The sequence below is a fragment of the Poecilia reticulata genome, chromosome 16, assembly GCF_904066995.2.
Source record: "Poecilia reticulata chromosome 16, P_reticulata-male-v2, whole genome shotgun sequence".
NCBI lineage: Eukaryota > Metazoa > Chordata > Actinopteri > Cyprinodontiformes > Poeciliidae > Poecilia > Poecilia reticulata.
This window is the reverse complement of record NC_088845.1, coordinates 3,795,141-3,819,706: the sequence shown is the minus strand read 5'-3', so window position 1 is coordinate 3,819,706 and position 24,566 is coordinate 3,795,141. Positions and strand designations below refer to the sequence as shown.

Genomic DNA, 24,566 nt, shown 5'->3' with positions numbered 1-24,566 from the left:
AAGCAGACAAATACATGAAAGAACACATTTTGTGGAAATATACAACTATTAATGTAGACCCAGTTACACAAACAATCTAACTACATAATTCATGAAAAACATAAATGCCATAAAAAAATCAATTCTGGTTTCAGTTTCTTTGTGAGGATTTGAGTTTTTTGTGTTTATTTTCTAGGTTTTGTTTCCCTGGGTCTCTGTGGTGTCCTGTCTCTTCCCCCTTAATTGCTTCTGTTAAGAAAATATTTTTAAAATAAGCCAGTTTTAAATTTAACATGACTTGATTGAAATAGCCTAATTATAGTTTTAAATCTTATAACTTATTCTGGCCTATTGACCTTTATTTTACCTGTAGTTAAAGCAGATTGTTTGCCAAGATCTCTGATCTGCCCTTTGTCTGTCTGGGAAACAATCAGTAGGAAGTTCTAGCTCTTCACACTGATCTGTGAAGACCATAAACCAGCAGGAGTTCAGAGAAGCTCTCCTTAGACAATGGGAGCAAATAGCTTTAGAGAGAGGGTCAGAGACAGGTTCTGGTTGGATGAGCAAAGATACGCCTTATTTGAATAAATGAAAGAAAAGGAGATAAAACTTTCCACACAATAATTTTTCCTCTCTTAATACTTCCCAGGTGTGTCTTGTTCCCTAATTACCCTCCCTCTGTATTTAAGTCCAACTGTGTCCTTTGTCTCTTGTCCTTGTTTAATGTTGTCCGTCATTATTCTCTGTGCCAGTCTGTTCAGTCGTGGACCTTTTGCCTTCCGTTCTTCCAAGTGTTGCCTGTATGTTTGGATTTTGTTTTTGTGCCTTTTCCATTAAAACCATCATTTTTTCATCTCTACCTGGGTCTTCAGCATTCTCTCTCACCACTATCACCTCCATTTTATGACATTTTTAAACAGCAGTTGACTTACTGTAGTACAATTATTCTGCACACAGATGGTTTATTGGAGTTGACAAGTTGTAGGAAATTCAACTAAATACTTGAGACTGTAAATCTTTGACTAAATGCTCCCACTGAGAACTTAAAAAGTATTTCATATTCAGAAATATTCTGCCCTCTATTGGAAAGAAAAGGAAGTACCAAAGAATCATATCAAGTTACAATTTCTACAGATGTACAGTTTTGTGTTTATAAGCTGAGGTTCATAACTTTTTATTGAGCACATCACAATAATATGCTCTTTAAGATAGAAGCAAGCAGTAATCCATGCAATAAATACATGGATTATTGGATGAGTTTCTCTAGAACATTAATCCTTTCATCCTCGAAATGAGGTTGGTGATATAAGACTGACTTTGCAAACTGTCTTTATGTGTCTCTAAATGTCCAGATCTGAGTTCATCACTAAACCACACTTTTGTGCCTCATCATTATACATTTAGAATATATATATATATTACATATTTGTTAAAACTGAGATATAATCTGTGAAAAAATCAAGCTCATCTGCCTTTTCTCAGTGCTCCAAGTGCTAACCAGAAACAACCAATAAGATGCAAGAGGAGGGTCTTAGCGCTGTTAATCACTCTCTGTGTGGCACTGCTCATCCCCAAGATTTGTGATGTATGGAAGTTGTATGCTGTTTCTCCATGTTCGGTTCTGGTTCTGGGGATGCAGAGCAGAACCAGAAGACCTGGGAGGTCCGGAAGGATTATATAACAGCAAAAGGTCTTTAAGTAGAAGTCATTGTATTTTCTCCCAGTGCATACTAAGGTTTTCTCCAGATACTCTAATTCATCTACAAAGTCTCTAAATATTCATAATTGTGACTGGAGCTAAAGTGCCCTTAGGTAAAGTGAGTGCAAAACTACCTTATGCATTTTTGAACCAGCACATCTGGAAATGTAACTGTATGTTTGCTAAATATTTCTATCAGCTTCTTTTAATACGTTTTCTAACTTGTCATTTAAATCATTGTGTCAAAATGTCATAAATTGTCTGGTTTAAGAATTATCTTTATTTATGTTCCACAGTTTATCTTAACAGATTTTGTATCATTACATACATATCACAATTACAATAAACACTACTTCTACTCGAAGAAACATGGATTGATAAAAACAATAAGTAAAAACTTTTTGCAATGAAAGAAATTTTCAAAATTTGTTTCAAGATGAAAAAGCTGTTCATTATTAAAAATATCTTGTTTCCAAAAGTACACTGGTTTAATATTAATCCCTTGAAGTCAGTGTCATGTTATTTCAGTTATGTTGTTACTTCAGACAGAAGTGATTCATTTTACAGTAAGGTTCTCATCTGATTCAATTTTATTGTTCTTAACGTCACATAAAGATTTATTTAAGCTTCTAATTAATTTTACACAGTATTTACTTTTATGTGACTATATAGCTCATGACAGTAAAACTGTTCTGCATTTGATCAAAAGTTCTAATGTTCAGACATAAAATACATGATTCAAACACATTATAGCAATGCTGAAAGAACATCCATACTGTATACCATACCATGTTTACTTATATAGCCCTTTCAAAAAAACCACAAGGTTGACCAAAGTTCTGCACAAGTAAAAAAACAAAATAATACAAAATTAAAAACTGTCTTAAATCCCAATCACACAAATATTGGATAAAAAATCAGGCTAGGTAGAATAGGTAATGTCAAAGAGTAGAAGATGCTTTGCCCCTGAAGCAGAAGGATGTCCACTCCATCAAACATCTCCTGGCATGTCTAGGTGATATTAAAGCTTGGTTGGCCTTGAACTTTTTAAATTTTAATGAAAACAAAACAGAGGCGATTGTGTTTGGACCCAGTGGCTCCTGTGAGTCCTCCTCTGTTGACCTGGGACCCTTGGAGGTTTATTTTAAACCTGTTATTACAGATCTTGGTTTTAAGGTGGACAGTGATTTTAAATTGGACAGCCAAATCAGAGCCGTGGTTAAGTCCAGCTTTTATCATTTAAGACGATTGGCGTCAGTGAAATCTTTTCTTTCCAGGAAGCATTTTGAAAAAGTGATCCATGCTTTTATTTCGACTCGGTTGGATTACTGTAACTCACTTTATCTGGGACTCAGTCAGTCGCTGCTCTCACGTCTGCAGCTGGTTCAGAATGCTGCTGCACGACTTTTGACAGGAACTCGAAAGAGGGAACATGTGACCGCTGTCCTGGCCTCACTTCACTGGCTGCCTATATATTTTAGGATTCATTTTAAAATTCTTATGTTTGTTTTTAAATCACTGCATAATCTTGCTCCGGCTTACCTCTCTGAGCTTCTTCAGCCATACATACCCTATCGGTCTCTCAGGTCCACAGATCAGCTGCTCTTGGAGGTACCAAGAACCAGAAGGAAGCTCAGAGAGGACATAGCTTTCTCTGTCATGGGTCCTAAGTTATGGAACGACTTGCCTTTCCAGGTCAGAGAGGCCCCTTCACTGTCCACTTTTAAAGTTTGTCTTAAAACCCATCTATTTTACCTGGCTTTCAACTCCAGCGGGATCTAGTTTTAAATTGTATGTTTTTGTTTTTAAACTGTAAGTTTAAATTTTTTTATTGTTATGTTGTGCTTTAATGTACAGCACTTTGTATCAGCTGTGGTTGTTTTAAAGTGCTTTATAAATAAAGTTGGTTTAGTTTGGTTTGGCAAAGGAGTAGAAGAAGTGTGTTTTCAAATTACATTTAAAGGCATCAGTTTTTCTTATGTGCAGAAGAAACTCATAAGGATCCAGTATTCATTTTAAATGTTTGATAGGAATAATAAATTCAGATTTAATTTGGCTACTCTGACTATGACAATCTTCACTAAACCTAACACAAAGTAAGAGATGAATTAACGGGGTCAGATGTTATAATATTATAAATGTATTATTTATAATATATTAAAAGTTTGATACATGAAACATCTTTGACTAACAAATAAAAAAAGTGTTATTTTGGGTTTAAAAAAGTATAGATTAATTATATTACATATGATTTTTGTTGTGATTTATTTAAGGGGTGAAAGTGGTGGTCAACAGTATCTGGCCGTTCTAGTAGTTACAGCATGGTGGCCATTCCAATTTTAACAGGATCAGGTTCTATTCTCAAAGCAGGATACACAGGTTCTGTGAATTTGGTGTTGAAGCTGTGGAGGAAGGTCATTTTATCATGGTAAACCCCAAAGAAAGACACCGTGTCACCAGGCCTGTCCACATACACCCCGACTTTGTTTGAAGGGTCTGCATAGATTTTAGTTGTTTTGTTGTTGTGCAGAACAGAGAATCCTTCCTTAGAGCACAACAAAGCCCATGACTGATCATTGACTCCAAAACCACAGCCATTCCTTTCCCCTCTCCTTCTGATTGTTTTGTACGTCACTCCAATAGAAACTTTTCCTCTCCACTCAGCCTCCCAGTAACAGCGACCAGTGAGATCATGTCTGCCCAGCAGCTCCTCCTCAGCATCAAACCATGAGAGCTTCTCTCCTTGTCCCACCGTCATTATTCTGTTAAATTCAGATAGAGTGAGGTTTCTGTGTGTGGTGGTGGAGTCCAGGATGGGGTCAACGGCATCTGACGGAGAAACAGCAGGATTTCATTACGTGAACAATTATCTGGATTGTGTGCACTGATGTTAACTTCTGTTCTAAAACAGATTTTACAAAACATTGTGTAACCCAGTGTTAAAAACACAAGTAAAATGAATAGATGTTGATTTAATATCTCATTCCACAACAAGATTAAAAAGTATTTAAGTTTAAAAAAAAGAATGTTTGTAAATATGTTCATAAATATTGATAAAAAAGTGCTAAAAATCTTTTAAACCTGTGAAATATATCTTTAGTGATTGCTTTTAGTGACATTTTAAACAACCAATAACTGGCACCGTCTGATTTCACATCAGCCAATCAGGTTGATTGTCCCGCCCCTTTAACTGCAGCGCTGAGATTTAGCTCAGATTGCGTCTAACTCCCGTGAGAGCTGAGAGCTGACGGTTGTTCCGTGAATCCCCTGTAAGATTGTGTTAAATTCTACAAAGAATCCTGGAAATTGGTAAGACAATGTTAAATTAGTATCTCAGAATTCATAATTCAAAATAGTTAATCTGTTTTTTTAAATTAGATCTCCAAAAGCTTCTAACAGCTGACGTCCGGAAAAATCCCTGGTAGTTGTATAGCATTGAAGCATCGGTGAGTAATCGCACGCGCTCAGCCGTTGGCCCAGTAAATCCACAAAAAATTGGCTGAAATACCTAATAACTGTTCAAATTTAATAAAAAAACAAATTGTATTATAAATTTTATATCTTTATTATTGTGTATGTTGTATTTTTTTTCCATGTAAATTTACTTATTTTTCTATTAGTATATGTTTTAATATTTCAACGTTGTTAATGTGATGGTGCTGTAATGTGCTCTTATTACTTAGGAACTTTCTGTTCTCTGTAGGTCAGAGCTAATGCGGGTTTCTAATCCACATTTTGAATGTAGATTTAGTGTTATAGATGTACTTTGGCACTTTTAGTTTGAAATTTGAATTGTTACTTAAGCTTTATTGATATTAGCGTCCTGAATTTTAAGATGGTTTACTTTGACCTTCTTCCAGGTCATGTTTTTTTTCTTATGGTGCACTTTTGGAGCATTGTGCCCAGAGACCTCAAGATCACCCTTACAAGAACTTGGATGGCGAGCCCCTGCTCGAGAACCAAGTGAACCGGTAGATGGTGACCCGACTGGTCACCAGCCGTGAAACATTAAAAAAATATTTCACAAACACATTGGAAAGACTAAACAAACTTGGAAAGAACATTTGACAGATACATACAAGACTGGTTTATTTTATTTATTTATTCAAAAAGCACGCAATTTTTGTTTATTTGTACAATGTGGATCCACAAATGTTTTTGATATGAAATTCTACTTTTTTTATATACATTGTGTGCTCTTCTCTGTTGCTCACATCTAGACTCCCCCGAATTTAGAGTCTCCTGATCAGGCCCAACTTCCTTATTCTTTTTTTAGTGTTGGTATTAGTATGGTAAATTAACTTAACTTGCCATCTACTATTAAAAGTATTCAAAGTAACCTTTCTTGTGGGTTACAATTGGTAATGTTTTTATTCTTTTATTTTTATAAGATCTATTAAAAATGGGTTCTATGGATAACTAACCTATGTCCACTGTCACATGTTTTTAGTAGAGCCAGCGAGAAGCATACATGAAGTCTCCCCCACTGAATTTGAAATGTGGCTCCACAGTCATTATTAATGCCAATTTCAACTATGTGCTCCTTTGTGTCTGGGCCCTACCCTCTGATGAGTAATTACATTAGGCTTAGCATCTTATTTTAAAAAGTAAAAGAATAACAAAAATTAGAGATGTGCCGATCAGGTTTTTTCCTTCCGATTCCTATCACGGCCGATCACCGATACCGATCACATAATTACTATTTTTTAAATCATAAGCACTACTGGTTACATTATGTGGAAAAAGGAACCATGAATTCACCTTAATTTAGACAAAAACTTGTTTTTGATAACTTTTTCCAAGAAGAAAACTAAACAAAACAGGCATTGTGCAAATTGTACTGTACTCAGTAATACTATCTTTAACAGACTGAAAACATATGAAGACTCTAAAGAGGCTAAATAACGCAACAAAGTCAAAATAAAACCTCTCAACATTGCCAAAACATTTAAGTATAAAACTTAACATTCAAAGGCAAACACAGGTTCCATTACAATAAACAATATATACTATATATATATAGACTACTATATAAAGCACTCGGGGACTATTTATTATTATTATTATTATACATCCACATTTGTAGGGTACGGAACAAATCATGTCTCGTATTACCGAACAGTTGGAAACCCTAACTGTAGCATCTATTCTATGCACCTTATAATGCCTTATATATGAAAAAAGTTTAATAATAGGCCATTCACTGAAGGTGTGCTTTTATAGTGCAAAAAATACAGTAATCAAAACTTTTGGAATTGTAATGATTTCTTTTTTTAAAAACAAAACGTTTTGTTTAAAAAAACTTTTTTAAATTATCTCATGAACTTAAAAAGTTATTTGCCAATCATAAACTTTTATTTGCACAGATCAGAAATCTTTTGTTGCGATTTTGGGCCCTGCCCCCGAAGTTATGTGAGAATCACAAGCAAAACTGATTCACAAACAAAAACTTATAATAGCAAGAAAAGATTTCTGACATGCGCAAATAAGTTTGTTTTGCAAATAATTTTTTCACTTCGAGACAAAAATGTGTGATTTTAATTTTTAAAAAAGTTTTTTAAGCAAAACTCGGTAGGCTTTTCTCATGGGGACATGCATTAACAATTACATTTTTGCTTTTGTCTTTTTTTTTCTTTTTTCTGCAGTTCCACGTTAAAGTTTGATGAAGCTCTGCTTTTCTGACTGGACCATCTTCATCTCCACTGCAAGTGTAGTAAACAGGCAGCTCTTTTTTTATAGATTACAGTCTACTAAAAGGTTGCATTGTGCCCTTATTTATATTTTTAATAGTGTAATTCTGTAAAGACAAAATATGCCTGGTGGTCTAGCCCTGATTTACATATCTTACTAAATTGTGAGTTTGAATATTGCAATACTTTCCTATAACAAAATAGACCTGCAGAAAGAAATTAGTAATAAAATATCTTGCATATGCGTAGTTGTATGCTCTGTATAGAGATTTCCCTTAGCTTTGATTGTATATCTCACAATTTTGTAATTTATCATTGTTTATTAAACTCTGAAAGCTGTGTGGCTTTGTTAATATTCTGTCCTAGAATGCGGTTAGATGTGCCCCTTTTTTTTTTTGAGCACCTGCCCTATTAGTGGTCTTTGCACGGCCCTGCTTTTCACTCAAAATGAGAGCTGCATGTAGGCTTACTTATGGTATCATAAGGGAATTATTCAAGAACCATGCAGTCATTGGTGAATAACAATGAACTTTGATGTACATCAGCATGAACTTGTATGTTAAACAGAATTAGACAGATTTTGGTAACACTTTATTTGAAGGGGGGTGAATAAGACTGTCATGACACTTTCATAAACATGACATAACATGTCATGAACATGAATAAGCCTTTATGAATATTTATGACTGTTGTCATAAAGCGTAATTTGGTAAATTATGACACTTTTAATACAAAGTTGACATTATTCAAATTGTCTTTGTTATGACAACTTGACATTAACCAATAAATCATTACTGTTTAAACTTTACCTTTAATAACAAAGTTAACTAATTTTTAAAGTGCAATCAGTAATACTTTTAGAACAAATTTATATCAGTAATGATTTCTTGGTTAAGAATTGTCATTACTTTTCACCCCTTTACCGCGCCCCTGCGATGATCATAACCAGCATGAAAGGTGGGTGAAGTGTCTTGCCCAAGGACACATTGACAGAGGTAGAAGGAGTCAAACTGGCAATCCACGAATTGAAGGACAAATTCAGTCCCACTATCAAACCTCTCTCTCCCTTTGTTGGGAAACAATTACAAGCAGTGACAACCTGCTGTCACAAGATCTACTGACCGGAACAACGCACAAAACCCCCCAGAAAGGATCAATTCTCAGGTAGAGCAGACTTATTCTGCTTGTCCCACTGACAAACTCATTTGACTCTGTATTTTTCTTCTCATGTAACAGTTTAATAAATATACTACTTCTTCTCATCCAGACAATTAAGTTTTTTCTTTTTCCATGACACTACCTAGGCTAACATACAAGCTGGCTTTTACTGGAATATCAGATTTGATGTCAGTATTATTTTTTTATGAGCTGCCACTTATTTCTTAAAAATGATCATACTTACACTTCCTCAGACCAGGTTTTAAAAACTGTAATCCACTCGGCTCCACCCTGGAACAATATAACAAGGTTATCAGTGATCGAGGAATTGTGATTACACTGTTTGGTTTAGTATAGCATTGATAAGAAAGATGAAGTTATTCTCACATTTTGACATTTATTCTAAGTATTTAGTTTGTTTGAAAATATCATAGATCATAGACCTAATAACAAGTAGACTTTGTCTAATTCACATCCTTATCAGTACCTAAGAGTTGTTAAGGTCCAGTCTGGGTCTTCCACTCCAGCAGAGAGGAGAGCCACTCCATGTTCTTCTGGGTAATTGTAACTCAGGTCCAACTCTTTGAGGTGAGAGGGGTTAGAAGCCAGAGCTGATGCCAGAGCTTCACAACCTTCCTTTGTGATTAAACAACCAGACAACCTATATAAACACAAATATATACAATTAATGTCATTACTTCTTGTCGCACATTCAGGTTTTGTGAATCAATCAATCAAATTTTATATGTATAGCACATTTTAGCAGCAAGGCATTTCAAATTGCTTTACATCATTAAAAACAGAAATACAAAGTCATGTAACATTGAATAAACAGTAAAAAAGAGAGAGATAAGAAATTAATAAGTAAATAAAACTTAAAGATAAAAGCATTAAAGCTCGCACCCCTTTACAATTTTACTCCAGGGACTTTAAACCCAATTTTACATTTCTAAGAGAGGGGGACGGTAACCCCACCTCTCTGAAGGGGCTTTACATCATTAAAAACTAAACAGAATAAACAGTAAAAAAAATAGGAATAAATAAATGATAATAATAATTAGATAAAAAATAAAGATAAAAACATTAAAATTCGTACTCTAACCCTAAATTAGCCATAGGCATTTCTAAATAGGTGGGTTTTAAGTTGAGATAGGCATCCAGTGTTTCAGCTGTTTTACAGTTTTCTAGAAGTTTGTTGTGGTGCATAGAAGCTGAATGCTGCTTCTCCTTGTTTGGTTCTGGTTCTGGGGATGCAGAGCAGACCAGAACCAGAAGATCTGAGGGGTCTAGACGGTTGGTACAACAATAACAGATCTTTAATACATTGTGGTGCTAAACCGTTCAGTGATTTATAAACTAACAACAGTATTTTAAAGTCTATCCTCTGAGCTACAGGGAGCCAGTGTAGGGACTTTAAAACTGGTGTTATGTGCTCTATCTTTCTGGTTTTAGTCAGAACCCGAGCAGCAGCATTCTGGATCAGCTGCAGCTGTTTGATTGATTTATTAGTCAGACCTGTGAAGACGCTGTTGCAGTAATCAATGCGGCTAAAGATAAACACATGGATGAGTTTCTCTAGATCTCGCTGAGACATAAGTCCTCTAATCCTGGAGATGTTCTTCAGGTGATAGAAGGCCGACTTTGTGACTGTTTTAATGTGGCTCTGAAGGTTCAGGTCAGAGTCCATCACAACTCCCAGGTTTCGGGCCTGATCGCTGGTTTTTAGTTTTAATAACTGAAGCTGTGCATTGATTCTAGTTCGCTCCTCTTTAGGTCCAAAGATAATAACTTCAGTTTTGTTTCTGTTCAGCTGGAGAAAGTTTTGGCACATTCACACATTTATCTGTGATTGGATGGGTTCAGAGTCACCTGGTGACATCGTGATGTAGAGCTGTGTATCATCTGTGTAGTTATGGTAGTCAATCTTATATCCTGTTATAACCTGAGCAAGTGGGAGCATATAAATATTGAAGAGAAGGGGTCCTAGGATTGAACCTTGGGGTACACCACATGTGACCTTTGACCTCTCTGATGAGAAGTTTCCGATTAAAACAAAGAAATCCCTCTTCTTTATGGAAGATTCAAACCAGTTGAGCACTGGACCGGAGAGTCTCCAGTCGATTCAGTAAAATTTTGTGGTCAACAGTGTGTGTCAAAAGCTGCACTGAGGTCCAACAGAACCAGCACTGTGGTTCTCCCACAGTCTGTGTTTATATGGATATCATTGAACACTTTGACTAGTCCGTCTCCGTGCTGTGGTGAGCACAAAAATCAGACTGGAAGGAGTCAAAGTGATTCATTATTGTTAGGAAGTTATTTAATTGTTTAAAAACATATTTTTAAATAACTTTTCTGATGAATGGGAGGTTGGAAATCGGCCTGTAATTCTGCAGTAGTGATTTATCTAGATTGTTCGATAACTGCTGTTTTCAAAGCCTGGGGGAAAACACCTGAAGAGAGCGATGAGTTCACTATTTGGATCAGATCATTAGCAACGACAGGCAGGACTTTCTTCAAGAAATGTGTGGGTAGGACACCCAGACAGCAGGAACCAGAGCTTAATTGACTTATATTTTCTTCTAGAGTTTTATAATTAAGTAGTTGAAATTGGATCATTTTTCCTGCATTTATTTTGTTTGGGCAAAGCATTGGTACTGTCTTTGGAGTAGATGTGCAGATTAATCCTCTGATCTTTTGAATTTTCTCTGAAAAGAAGCTGGAAAACTTGTTGCAGGCGGCAATAGATTGAAGTTCAGGTGGTAACGTCATAGCAGGGTTTGTGAGCCTGTCAACAGTAGCAAATAAAGCTTGAGCATTGTTAATGTTTTTGTTTATGACATCTGCAAAGAAAGCCTCTCTTTCATGTTTTAGTGTTGTATAATATGTAGTTACGTAGTCTTTCCTTGTAGTTGTCATAATAAACGTGCAGCTGAGTTTTACGCCATTTTCGTTCGGCCCTGCGGCAGAGTTGTCTTGCAGATTGAACTATTTGTGCATTTCTCCATGGAGATTTCTTCCTACCAGTCACAACCTTCACTCTAATGGGGGATGAAATCAATGATATCTGAAAGTTTGCACTGAAAATCATCTACCAACTTATCTACGCCATTATAACTTAAGGACGAGGAAGAAGAGTAGATTTGATTAAATGTTTCTGCTGTGTTTTCTGTGAAAGTACGTTTTGTGATAGTAGCTGTTTGTCCAAGTGGGTTAACAGATAAAGAACTGTCAAAGAAAACAGCAAAATGATCCGACAGGGCAATATCAGTTACAGAGACATTGGAAATATTCATTCCCTTACTGATAACCAGGTCCAGTGTGTGTCCATGAGTGTGTGTTGCTTGTTTGACATGTTGTGTTGAACCAAAACTCTCTAATATATTACAGAGCTTTTTAGCCCCTCGGTCTTGGGGGTTGTCAACATGAATGTTGAAATCACCGACAATTATCAAACAATCGTAATCAATACATATGAGAGATAGAAGTTCATTGAAGTCCGTAAAGAAATTTTCCACATATGTTGGTGTTTTGTATAGAGTTAGTGTCAAAGTTAGTTTGGGGCCTTTTACCTCGATTGAAGCCACGCCTCCTCCTTTTTTATGTTTTCTATTCTTGCTTAAAAAATTGTAGGTAGGAGGCGCTGATTCAATTAGTACGATTGCTTCATTATTGTCATTAAGCCATGTTTATGTCATAAATAAAACATCAATATTATGCTCAGTGATGAAATCATTAATTAATAGAACTTTAGCACAGAGAGATCTGGTGTTTAAAAGAGCCAGTTTAAGTGACTTGGAGGCCGAAAGTTTTTTAGCCTGAGGTTCCTTTAGGCAGGGGATCAGTCTGAGGTTTGAATTAAGACCGTTGTTTTTTGTACTTCTGTTTTTTGTAACTTTTCTTGTAGTGGTCCGGACAGGTAATGTCCTGTTTTGCAGTGCCGGGGGGCCAGACACATTCTGGAGGAAGACGGTTGTAAAGATAATATCTGGACCCCGGTCTCAGACCTCAGAAACGCAGAGTGCTGGATCCTCAGGGAGGTCAGAGGCAGGTGACTTAAATGAGGTGAGGTCTGCTATGTTAGTGCTAAGGAGAGTTGTGTCGAGGCGAACCTGTTGATCCATACCATCTGTAAATTTGAGAAACTCTGGTCCAGAAGACATTTCTTCAAAGGTGTCTTGTGAATCCAGAGAATGATTACTGACAAATGTCAGAACCACGTGGACTGAGCTGGTTACATCAGATCAATCTGAATCTTTATTTCTCATTAAAACGACTTCTTGTAATTTTAAGACATTGTTATAAAATTTCATCTTTATTCTGCTGTAACAATGACTGCATTCTTGCAATTACAATTTCTTGTATCCTGACCGTAATGCTCCCTTATACAACTCACAGAACAGATGATTGAAATAAAGGCATTTTTTGAAAGTATTTTCTGTGATTTTATTATAGAAATTGAGGACGGGAAGAATCAATTAAAATCAAATCTGGTATGAAAAAAATCTTGTATCATCCAGTCTTATTCAGCATATTAAATTATATGACTAACAACATATTACTTAATACATTTCTTTGCTGGTATTACCTAAATGTGTTGCATTTTAACATCTCACTTGAATTCCTGATCTACATGCAAATACTTGATATAACGTAAACACTGAGGAAAGGGGAAAAAGTTTGTGAAATGTAGAGATTAAATTTTATTGTAGGTACAAACAGGATGGCAAAATGAACAGTGAATATATGATATACTTCCTAGCAGCTAATCAGACATGAGACTTTTTTTGCCTTTAGTGGTGATGAAAACTCGTCACTCTGGAGGAGAGGAAGACCGGCTCAACCCCTTCCAGCATCACTGTAGTGTCAGGGTAGCCAACAAAGTCTGCAGGTAGATTTTTGCATATCTGGTGCTCCGGTTTGAAGATCATAGTTTAGCCAAGTACTGCAAATAAAAAGTTTGTCCACGTTGTGATGATCTGGCTGACGTGGACTGATGGACGCCGTCAGCTGGTCCAGGTGTTTGGATCCAATAGAAAGGTAATCGGCACAACGATCATGGCTGAGAAACACATCACGAGGTGTTACGATGCAAACCTGAAAAATTAAAAAGAAGAAAATCTAATAAACGTCCATATTTAGCTGCACAACATAATCAAAACTAATAAATTCTCAGCTCTTTTTGAGAGTTTCGCTTGAAAATAAATTGACAATATCTCAGGAAATTAAATGTGTAAGTGAAATAATTCTGGTATCACAAAGAAACTGCAAAAAATGTTTCAGAGGTGTAACAACACTGAAGTTACTGAGTAAGAGTGAACTGAAATACTACTTAGAAAATGCATGTTAAAATCAATACTCTTTTGAAAGTGAGCAGCTGAAATTAATTTAAACTACTAGCAGGCAAAGTAGTGTTCGCCTAATACCTGCACCAACAGTAATGCAAAAAATGATGCATATAAGAGGCACTAGTTTATAAAAGTCGAGGCAAACCTAAATTTACCATTTTAAAAACAACGCAGTCATAACCTCATTTTCTAAGCAGAATCTCAGAGGGGGGGGGGGGAAGAAATTACGTTGTGTAACGCAAGAACAGATTATAGCAGCCAAGTGGAAAAATTCACTCTAACGTGGATTATAATTATGAAATGGCAAAGGTAGATGTCATATTTTCGGGATTCGGGAAATACGTGATTTGTACCATTTGTTCTGTGGGTTTTTCATGTGGGTCGGTGCCACTTAAACGGCTGTAAAGCGAAGGTTTTGGACCTTAATCTGACTGACTAGTTCGGGCTGAAGCGTTGCTGCCCTCGGTTGTTCGTAAATTACCGTGCTCGGTATTGCTTCGACTGCATGTTAAATGTAATTTATATAATTGTCACATAAAAAAAAGCTAAGGAGTTGCCTAAAAATAATTTCATACTCCGTATAACACAAACGCAAACATCAACACACTATTGACTTACCTTGTGTCGAATCGCTGCCTCTGTTCTCAGCCTGTACCCGTAGCAGTGGATTTCCTCCAGCATTATTTTCCTCCAACAAATTATTCCAGTGAACGAAGCTCGTATCCCTTTTAACCTCCGTCTTCCCATTTCTGACGCTGGATCTTCAATATCCTCAAGCTTTGAAATAGCAGGCAGCTACAAACCGGGTGTTAGCTGTAGTGGCTAAGTTTTGGCTACAGTCCGCTGTCGCCTTGATATCAGCAGGAAAATGAAAAAAACTAAGCACTGGATGGTACCGGCTAATTACTGGACACAACGGCACACCACAAAACTCGGTTGTTGTACCAGTAGCTCGCATATATTTTAAGTTTTGCGTCTTTTTCATGGTACAGATCTTGCAGCTTTGGGTAAAAACAATAGGAGCAAGCAGGACCCGGAACCAATCTATGTGGCATAAATTCAAACGGAAATACGTCACCACCTCTCGTGGCATATACCCTATTGCCGCCTTGTATCGCGTGCACCCCACCCCCCCCGAAATATAATAAGGATTTTATTTCTGAGCTTGCTGGCTTCCTCACGCATCTTTCTACGAGCTCACCAAATGTAATAGTTATTGGGGATTTTAACATTTATATTGATAATCAAGAGTCTCTACTTTCCAAAGACTTCATATCGTGCTTGGATATGAAGTCCAAAGTCACTAAGCTTTGGACTTCAGCAATACACAACTTTTCCCACGCATACTAAAGGACATATATTGGATTTAATCTGCTGCTCAGGAGTTACACCCACTGACTGTAAAGCGGATTCCCTGCCATTCTCAGACCATTTCTTTTTATCATTTGGAGTTCATATTTCACTTTCTAAATCTAACGTGACATAACCTTCCGTAAAATTAAGGACATTGACCTGGATAATTTATCACATTGTATTAAGACTACCTACTGCTGATCATTTTTCTTCCACAGATGAACTATTGGCTCACTACAACAAAAGTCTTCACAACATCCTGAACAATCTTGCGCCACTTAAAACCAGATCTGTTTCTTTTACTCATATTGCACATTGGTTTAATTCCACTCTTCAACAGTTAAAAACAAAAGGACGTCGCCTTGAAAGACTGTACCGAAAAACTGGTCTCACTGTTCACAAAGACATGTATTCCAGTCACATTCTTTTATACAAAGATGCAATTTCTTCAGCCAAATCAACATATTACTCCACTTTAATCAATTCTAACAAGGATAACTCCAAAACTTTATTTTCTGTACTTGCAAACATTACCAAACCACTAGATTCCCTTCCTCCCCACCTGTATACCTCTGATTTTTGCAACACTTTGGTATAATTTTTACTTCTAAGATAGAAATGATCCATCAGGATCTTATACCCAGTCTCGCCTTAACATCACCTGTCCCATTTTCAGTTGTTTCTACTAATTCATTCTCGGTCTTCAGCCTTCTCTCTGTTGATGATGTCACCAAATTAATTCAAAAATCTAAATCTTCAACCTGCCATTTAGATCCTCTTTCCACTGTTCTTGTTAAAGCCTCTCTCCCCCTCTCATCACTAAAATTATATATTCTTCCCTTACTACTGCTGTTGTTCCCTTGGCTCTCAAAACTGCAGCAATAACCCCAATACTTAAGAAATCTGGTTTAGATCCCAATGAACTTAATAATTTTCATCCTACCTCAAATCTTCCATTTATTTAAAAAATTCTAGAAAAGACAGTTGCTGCTCAACTCCATTCTCATCTTTCCAGCAATAATCTATATGAACAATTCCAATCTGGCTTCCGTCCACTCCACAGTACAGAAACAGCGCTTCTTAAAATTACAAATGATCTCCTTCTTGCTGCTGACTCTGGTTTATTATCGATACTCCTCCTCCTTGATCTGACTGCGGCTTTTGATACAATTTCACATAACATTTTTATTGACACATTATCCTCTCTTGGCATTGTAAATACACCTCACAACTGGTTTCGTTCATATCTCTCAGGCCGCTCTCAGTTTGTTCAGTTAAAATCATTTTCCTCTCATCCAGTTCCAGTCTCCTCAGGTGTTCCAAAGGGCTCTGTCCTGGGACCCTTGTTTATCATTTACCTCTTGCCCCTTGGTAATATTTTTTGCAAACATAACATCCACTTTCACTGCTACGCGGATGACACCCAACACTATATTTCAACCAAACCCAGTTCCATGCTTCCATTTTCCTCCCTCACTGACTGTCTTCTTGAAATAAAACAATGGTTTACTCTTAACTTCCTCAAATTAAATTCCAGTAAAACTGAACTTCTCTTAATTGGTACTAATTCAATACTAAGTAAACTTAATAATTTATCCATTTCAGTTGATAACTCCTCCATTTTCCCCTCCCTTCAGGTTAAGAGTCTGGGTGTCATCCTCGATAGCAGTCTCTCTTTCGCCTCCCATGTCAATAATATCACTCGGTCAGCTTATTTTCATCTCCGAAATATTCGTCGTCTCCGTCCTTCTCTCACTCTACACTCCACTGCTGTTCTGGTCCACAGTTTGGTCACATCTCGTTTAGACTATTGTAATTCTCTACTTTTTGGTCTGCCACAGAAAACTCTGCATAAATTACAAGTGGTTCAAAATTCAGCTGCTCGTATCATTACACAGACCCCTTTAATTCATCATATCACACCTATTTTACAACAGCTCCATTGGCTTCCAATCACATATCGCATCAACTATAAAATACTTCTTCTAACTTTTAAAGTAGTTCACAACCTCACACCTTCATATCTTTCGGACCTCCTTCACATTGCCACACCCACCCGTTCCCTCAGATCCTTTTCTTCTGTCCATTTCACCGTTCCCCCTGCTCGTCTTGTCACTATGGGGAGCAGAGCGGCTCTGGAATTCACTCCCACCTGATCTCCATAACATAGAGTCTTTGCAATATTTTAAGTCCAAACTCAAAACCCATTTGTTTGCACTAGCATACAACCTTTAATTATCTTTGTACTATCTTATAAATCTTGTTTGTGTTTTTATGTTTTTTATTACCGGTATGTATTTTATAATTTGCTTGCTTTTATGTCAAGGTGACCTTGGGTGTCCAGAAAGGCACCTACAAATAAAATGTATTATTATTATATTATTATATATTTTACAGCATACATATAAAAAAAGGATATTAGGTGGCTTTAATTTAAACATAATATTAACCAAAACATAAAGTTCATAAACAATGTGTGAACAGGACAGTCTGACCCTCAGAGGGTTGCTGGTTCCCTTTCCTCAATGTGTTTGAGAGCCCTTGGACAAATCACTAGCAATGCAAATGTTGAGCGAACTTTTAAAACGTCTAAAAAAAAAAAAAGAAAGAAAACGAAAACCACAAACATTGTCAGATGTTGATGTTAAGCAAGCTGTAAAAAATATGTAGCAGTTGCAACAGCATGCATCGCACATCTCAGAAAAATAGAGAGAGTCATCCCCTTTGTCCTGGAGGTTTGAACTCGGAAATCTTGTGGGTAAAGTTAAAAATGTCTGAGCGCCTGCACAAAGTGGTCAGGTGAATGAATCCTAATCTTTCAAAATGATGGATTACCTTTAAGAAAAACTGATCAAAGACAGACAATATTATGTTAATACGAACCCTGGTTCCACCATGTCCATCCTGAGATGGTGAGACTCTCACTGATCACCTCAGACCTGAGATTTGTGCTTCTAGTAACATACAGACCCATCAGTGTGTAGAAAAGTTTGTTACATCAGAATTTATTCAGCAAATGTGTATCATATACTCTTTAGTGAATTGACTATTTAGTGAGAAAGCCAAAAACTATCTCAAGTATTATTAAAAGCATTTGTTGTGAAATTGAATGTTATTTCAAATGTTGTCATTTCTGTTTACAATTTCTAATGCGATACTATAAAATGTGCATGAAAAAGTCAATGATGAAAAACAGCTACTGAATCCAAAGTTGTCTGTTGAAAAGCTCCACTGTTGAGTGAATGTGGTAACAGTGTGAAGGTGGACAGAGATGAACAGGGACCAAAAAATACACTGTTAAAAAACATTTAAAAGGTATTTATTTAGATAACAGATAAGAACTTACCTTAAAGTTTCAAGTTTACAGACTGTTTTGGAAATGCCGTCACACAGCAGCTTCAGTCCTGAATCTTTCATGTCGTTGTTACTCAGGTCCAAATCTTTCAATAAACAGCACGAATAGCCGAGAATATTTCCCACAAAGGTATAGGCTGTCTCATTCAGGAAACAGCAACTGAGTCTAAATACAAACAAGAAGTTAATAACAAAATTTTCATCTAATTTATTTCAGTACAAGCAATGTGTGGTTGTTTTTTGACTTACACAACTTTAGTTGAGCTTCCTAAGAATACTGTAAAACTCTCTTCTTTTGAAATATAATACTTTCTCAGATCAAAGTTTTTCTCATAGTCCTCTGAAGACAGCAGAGTGTGGAACAGTGCTGCCCACTGAGCTTTTGACAGATTTTCTGTCTCCAGTTTTCCTGATTTCAAGACTTGTTCAATCTCTGTCATTAAAGAAAGTTCCTTCAGTTCATTTAGACAGTGAAATAAATTGGCTTTATCAAAGGGACACCGAATATCTTCAATCTGCTTCTCGATGTATTCAACTATGTCTTTCAAGGAACTGCTTGATGTTTTTCTTTTTGTCACAAAGCCTTGGAGGAGCCTCTGATTGGTTTCCAGATTAAGACCAAGAAGGAACCTCAGACACAGATCCAGTTTGCCACCAGGAGCATCAATAGCTTTCTTTACAGCTGTCTTGTAGAACTGCTCAAATTGTTCTTCAGACATCTTTGACCCAGGTGAGACTGATTCCTCTTCGGCCAGCAGATTGACTCCAGTGTTGGTGAATGTCAGATGGACATGAAGAGCAGCCAAAAACTCCTGAATGCTCAAGTGGACAAAGCAGAACATGTTCTGATGGAAAAACCCTTTCTCCTCCTGAAAGATCTCTGTGAACACCCCTGAATACACTGAGGCTGCTCTGACATCAATGCCGCACTCAGTCAGGTCAGATTCATAGAAAACCAGGTTGCCTTTCATTAACTGCTCAAAGGCCAGTTTTCCCAAGGATGTAATAATTTCCCTGGTCTCTGGAGTCCAGAAGGCATTTTTTTCAGCCTTTTCATCATACTTGATATTTTTCACCTTGGACAAAACCACCAGGTAGAGGATATACATCTCTGTCAGGGATTTGGGTAGGTCTGCTTCTTCTCTGGCTTTAATGGCGTCTTCTAGAACAGTAGCAATGACCCAGCAGAAAACAGGAATATGACACATGATGTAGAGACTTCTTGATGATTTGATGTGAGAAATTATCCTTCTGCTTTCCTCTTCCTCTGTGAATCTCTTTCTGAAGTACTCCTCCTTCTGAGGGTCATTGAATCCTTGGATTTCCGTTACCAGGTCAACAAACTGAAGAGGGATCAGATGGGCCGCTGCAGGTCGAGTTGTGATCCAGATGCGAGCTGAAGGAAGCAGCCTCCCCTTGATAAGGTTTGCCAGCAGTACCTCTAATGATGCAGACTGTCTAACATCAGTCAGGACCTCTTTGGTTTTCAGATCCAGAACAAATCGACACTCATCCAGACCATCAAAGATGAACAAAACTCTGAAGTGATCAAAACTGTAGATTCCTGCTTCTTTGATTTCAGGGAAGAAGAGATGAATAAGTTCAACCAAACTGAACCTTCTCTCCTTCACCAAGTTCAGCCCTCTAAAGGAAAATGGAAATGTGAACTGGATGTCCTGGTTATTTTTTCCTTCAGCCCAGTCCAGAGCAAACTTCTGTGTCAAGACTGTTTTTCCAATGCCAGCTACTCCCTCTGTCATCACTTTTCTGACTGGTTTATCTCTTCCAGTAATGGGTTTGAAGAGCTCTTCGCGTCTGATTGTTAGTGGTTTAACTGTCTTTCTGAGAGCTTTTTCAAAATGTTTCACTTCATGATCACTGATGGCCTCTTCATGTCCTTCAGTTATGTAGAGCTCAGTGTAGATCTTATTGAGAAGGGTTGGATGACCTTCTTTGGCATTTCCTTCAAACACATATTCCAGTCTCATCTTCAGGTTGGATTTGAGTTTAGATTGGCATTTAGACATAACACTTTCTGCAAATGTGTAAAATGAGAAAACAAAGCATTAGACAAATTTTACTTTTCATCTCTTTTAAAGTATAAGAGCTTTCTCACTAATGAAGACCGATAAATTGAGTCGTTATTGACATTTCTACAGATTTAATCAACATTTTGAAATGAAAGATGATTAATTCCTTCCTATGACAACAAAGCACAAAGTTACACAGCCTAAAGAAATATTTCAGTCTGAAATTAATTTAGGGCACATGCAGACCTCAAACTCTCAACAAAACATCCAGTAGTTTAAATAATCACTGTCATTCAAAAAAATTTTATTGTGGTGTTTATCTATATTGAAGTTAATACTTAATTACAAACTACAGGGGGTCTTTGATTACTACATGGAAATTCAATTAATTTATTGAAGGTTTTCATTAAGCTGTTCACAAATTTGATGTACATTCTGTGTACTTTAAAGCAGTGGTTCTTAACCTTTTTTGAGGTACCGAACCCTCCAATTTTATATGCGCATTCACTGAACCCTTCTTATTTCTCCTCCTGCACTCCACCGACTCACCGAACCCCTGGGGTTTGATCGAACCCAGGTTAAGAACCACTGCTTTAAATAAATTATTGTAGGAAAAATATTATTAATGCGTTCTATTTTTGGATTTCTTTTATACCCCTCAATACTTTCTCTCAAATAAAGCAACTAGATCTAAACATCCATGAAAAATTTACAGAAAATGTTACATTTTATCTTACTGTTTAGTAGAGCAAAGGCCAACTCTTCTTGCTTCATTCTTCTCAAATACTTCAAGGTAATGTCCAGAAAAGCTTCTTTGGACATTTTCTTCTGCTCTTCCTCCTCCCAGTTTATCACGTCTTCATCCTCATCTTGGTTATGAACAGGTTCTCTGTTTAGGAGCTTATGAAAACTTCTCAGCTCATTCTCAACAAACACAACAATGTTCCCCTCAAGATTCTGTAATAAAACAGAAATGCAATTGGATTTTTTTCAGGGAGAAAATTAAAAATTCATCTCGTCTCTGACAAATATTATGAAAGTAATAATGTTAAAACAATCTGAAATAAATTGACCTCGATTGAGCTGATTCAGCTCTGTTCAATATTAATAGGCATAATGCTAACTGTAATTTCTTGTCACAAACCAGCAATGCAAAACAGTGCTGAGAAAAAAATCACATATGATGTTTCTGCTTTTTAGTCACACTTAAATGTTTAAGTTAATCAAACACATTTTAAGAACAAAGACCTGAGCAAATATAGCAAGTCATGTCCAAATACTATGTATATAAAGCAACATAAAAAATTGACTGCAAGTTATTACAAACACTTAATAGCAGTTGTTACTTAAATCATCAGTTTAAATCATTTGCCTCTGTATTTTGCATTTACACAAGTTATCTTTGATGTAAAAATTGTTTAATGACACAAAATATTTATCTGGGACAGAAAAACAAAAACAGAAGAAACCTGAAAAAAGGCAAATAGTTTAAATTGTTTGATAAATACCTAAATTTGATTTATCTAGCATCCTCATTTTGTTTTCACTTATAGTTACTGACCTTAAATGTTGTGTCCATGTCTGCCTGTGGGGGGATTCTGACTTGAGGTCTTAATTTGTTACTGAAAAGAGATTGAAACAAATCAAAGACATTTCCACATAAGCAACAACTTAATCTAGTTAAGTTTCCACTTAAAAGCACATAATTGAGACTGCATCAAATAGCAACCTACAAAAGTTTCACATCCCCAGAACTATGGTCATTATGGTTATACTGAAAACTTCAATGCAAGACCTTCTATTTGCCAAGAAGGGCATAAACGTGAAGTGAACAAAGGGAGAAATCTGATATGTTTAAAGCAGGGCCAAGTTATAAAACAACATCCAAAAGAGCTTTGAATATCTCAAATACACATTTAAAATCAAAGATTAAAAAATACTGATTACATAACATTCAACAAGGAAATTTGATGTAAAATTCAAAATGAATAACTTTGTTGCAGATTGTGATGTTTTCTGTTTCAGATCCTGAAGTAATAAAGAGATTTGTGGTAGAAGTACAAACTGATGCACACATGCACGAAACCTCATGAAGTGTCTAAAATGTTGATATTGTTATAAGCAGATTACCATTACAAGCATCTTAGGTTACCAGATGTCATTCAGCATTTTTACCTCTCAGATTTGAGCTGCTGGTCATCAAGTTCAGAGAGTTTGGTCACATGTGACTCATCTTTGTCCTGAGATGGGCTTCTGACAGAGTGACCTTTACACAAGAAAGTCAACATGCAGGATCAAATTAGTACATTCATAAGATGCTGGACCAGTCGACGTAGCATTATGTATTGACACTTGCTCTTTTGGTTTTCTGCATATGATGTACCTTTAGCTGTTCTATAGGCTGCTAAGAAATACAACAGTGATGTGTTCAAAATCACTGTTGTATAACGTATTGTTTTACTTTTCAGCAGGCTGTAGGCAAAGCCTGCTGAAGTGTTTTTTTTTATTTTATTATTATTATTGCATAATAAAAGTCCTTGGTAGCTCTGCGTGATGGGAGACCTATAGGCTGAGAGGCTACATGTAAAACATGTTAACAAAATCAACACACAAAGTATAGGATCTTTTCTCTTTGTTGTAATTCTATAAACTGGACAAAGTAATTAAAACTGATGTGTGTGTCACACATCAGTGACACACAATGATGTGACATTGACACCTATTGATGTGTGCATAAAAAAACACTGTTGTACAAACAAATGAAAATGTTCTCCTACTGGACGACAGAGCATCAGCAAAGTCTTCATGCTTCATCATCCTCAGAAACTCCCTCAGGAAGTTCATGACCTCCTCTTCTTCTCCGGTAAGGATCTTCTCTCTTTCCTCACAGTGAAACACGTCTCCGATCACATCATGTGTCCAAAGGGGTTTCTGGTAATTGGGAGTAAACAGCTGATGCAGCTTCTTCAGTTCGTTCCTTACAAGAGTGACAGTTTCCCTCTCAAGTCTCTGTAAGCATACATTTTATTTTTAGATCGTTTAATCACTTATACAATATGTTTAGGTACTACTCTCTTATCTATTTATGATGCAAGGTTTGGGAGAAAACATCAACAACAAAAAGCTGTCCTTGAGGCTCACTCACAGGTTTTAATGAATAAACAAATGTTTATGTTCAACTGTTACATAATTTTTAGTATATAAATATATATAATGATAAAACAGGGCTAGCACACAAATAACTGTTAAAAAATAAATAGATGTAGTTTATGCTTCACAGTCCGTTTAATTTTGAAACAGTTACCTCAAAAACTTTATGAAGGTCTCCATGAAAATTGCTGGTCTCCTCTAGTATTTCGTCATCAGATCTGTGGAGAGCCATTATTCATAAGTGTGTAATTTGCTTTAACATGAAACACAACTAAGTAAAAAAATTGATGTATGCCTGCATGAAGACTAAAAACATGTAACGCAATGAAAACCCATGATATTTTTATAAATTAAAATTTTTAAAAGTATTATGCCAAACCACTTGAAGTGGTCAAAAAGATGCTGAACATAACAGTGCAGTTAAATCACCCTGATAATGAAGAACTTTTAAAGTTAGTAGGGTAATTCATAGAGTTCTCACTCTTTAGGGACACAACGCTCGGTGTGGAAGAGTTTCCCATATTCTGCCCAAAACCTGTTAAAAAAGTAGCACTGGAAAAATGAATGACAAGAATAAATATGTTTGATAAAAAAATAATAATAATTTGTAGAAATATTACTGATGGAAACCAGGTAAGTAGATAATCTAAGGATGTATTATTTATCATTGGAAAACAATAATTATACTCTTCATAAGGTTTTCCATCAGAAAAGACATTATAAAAAGGAGCTATTTGAATTTTTTGGGGGGAAAAAAGCATGTTATTTTTGTTAATGAAAATGAGTTTTAATGTGGAAATTTCTTCTT

The 24,566-nt window shown here is 36.3% G+C and overlaps 1 protein-coding gene across 1 annotated transcript; it reads right to left on the bottom strand.

Moving 5' to 3' along the window:
- Positions 1-1,975: 1,975 nt before the first annotated feature.
- LOC103477720 (protein NLRC3-like) lies at positions 1,976-23,990 on the bottom strand. Its single transcript, XM_081597332.1, has 10 exons — positions 23,913-23,990; positions 23,386-23,617; positions 22,784-22,874; positions 22,170-22,230; positions 21,346-21,565; positions 18,828-20,613; positions 18,571-18,744; positions 9,014-9,187; positions 8,771-8,817; positions 1,976-4,507 (listed from the first exon to the last, which is right to left on the bottom strand). The coding sequence occupies exons 1-10, from the start codon at positions 23,988-23,990 to the stop codon at positions 3,993-3,995; spliced, it is 3,378 nt and encodes a 1,125-aa protein (XP_081453458.1). The 3' UTR covers positions 1,976-3,992.
- Between the last annotated feature and the right edge of the window lie 576 nt (positions 23,991-24,566).

Coding starts and splice junctions, on each gene's coding strand:
- LOC103477720 (XM_081597332.1), bottom strand. CDS start 23,990: ATGGCTCTCCACAGATCTGATGACGAAATACTAGAGGAGACCAGCAAT. Junction 21,566..22,169: donor ACATGGACACAACATTTAAG/GTCAGTAACTAT, acceptor GTTTTATTACAG/AATCTTGAGGGGAACATTGT. Junction 4,508..8,770: donor AAAACCTGGTCTGAGGAAGT/GTAAGTATGATC, acceptor TTTCTCCGTCAG/ATGCCGTTGACCCCATCCTG.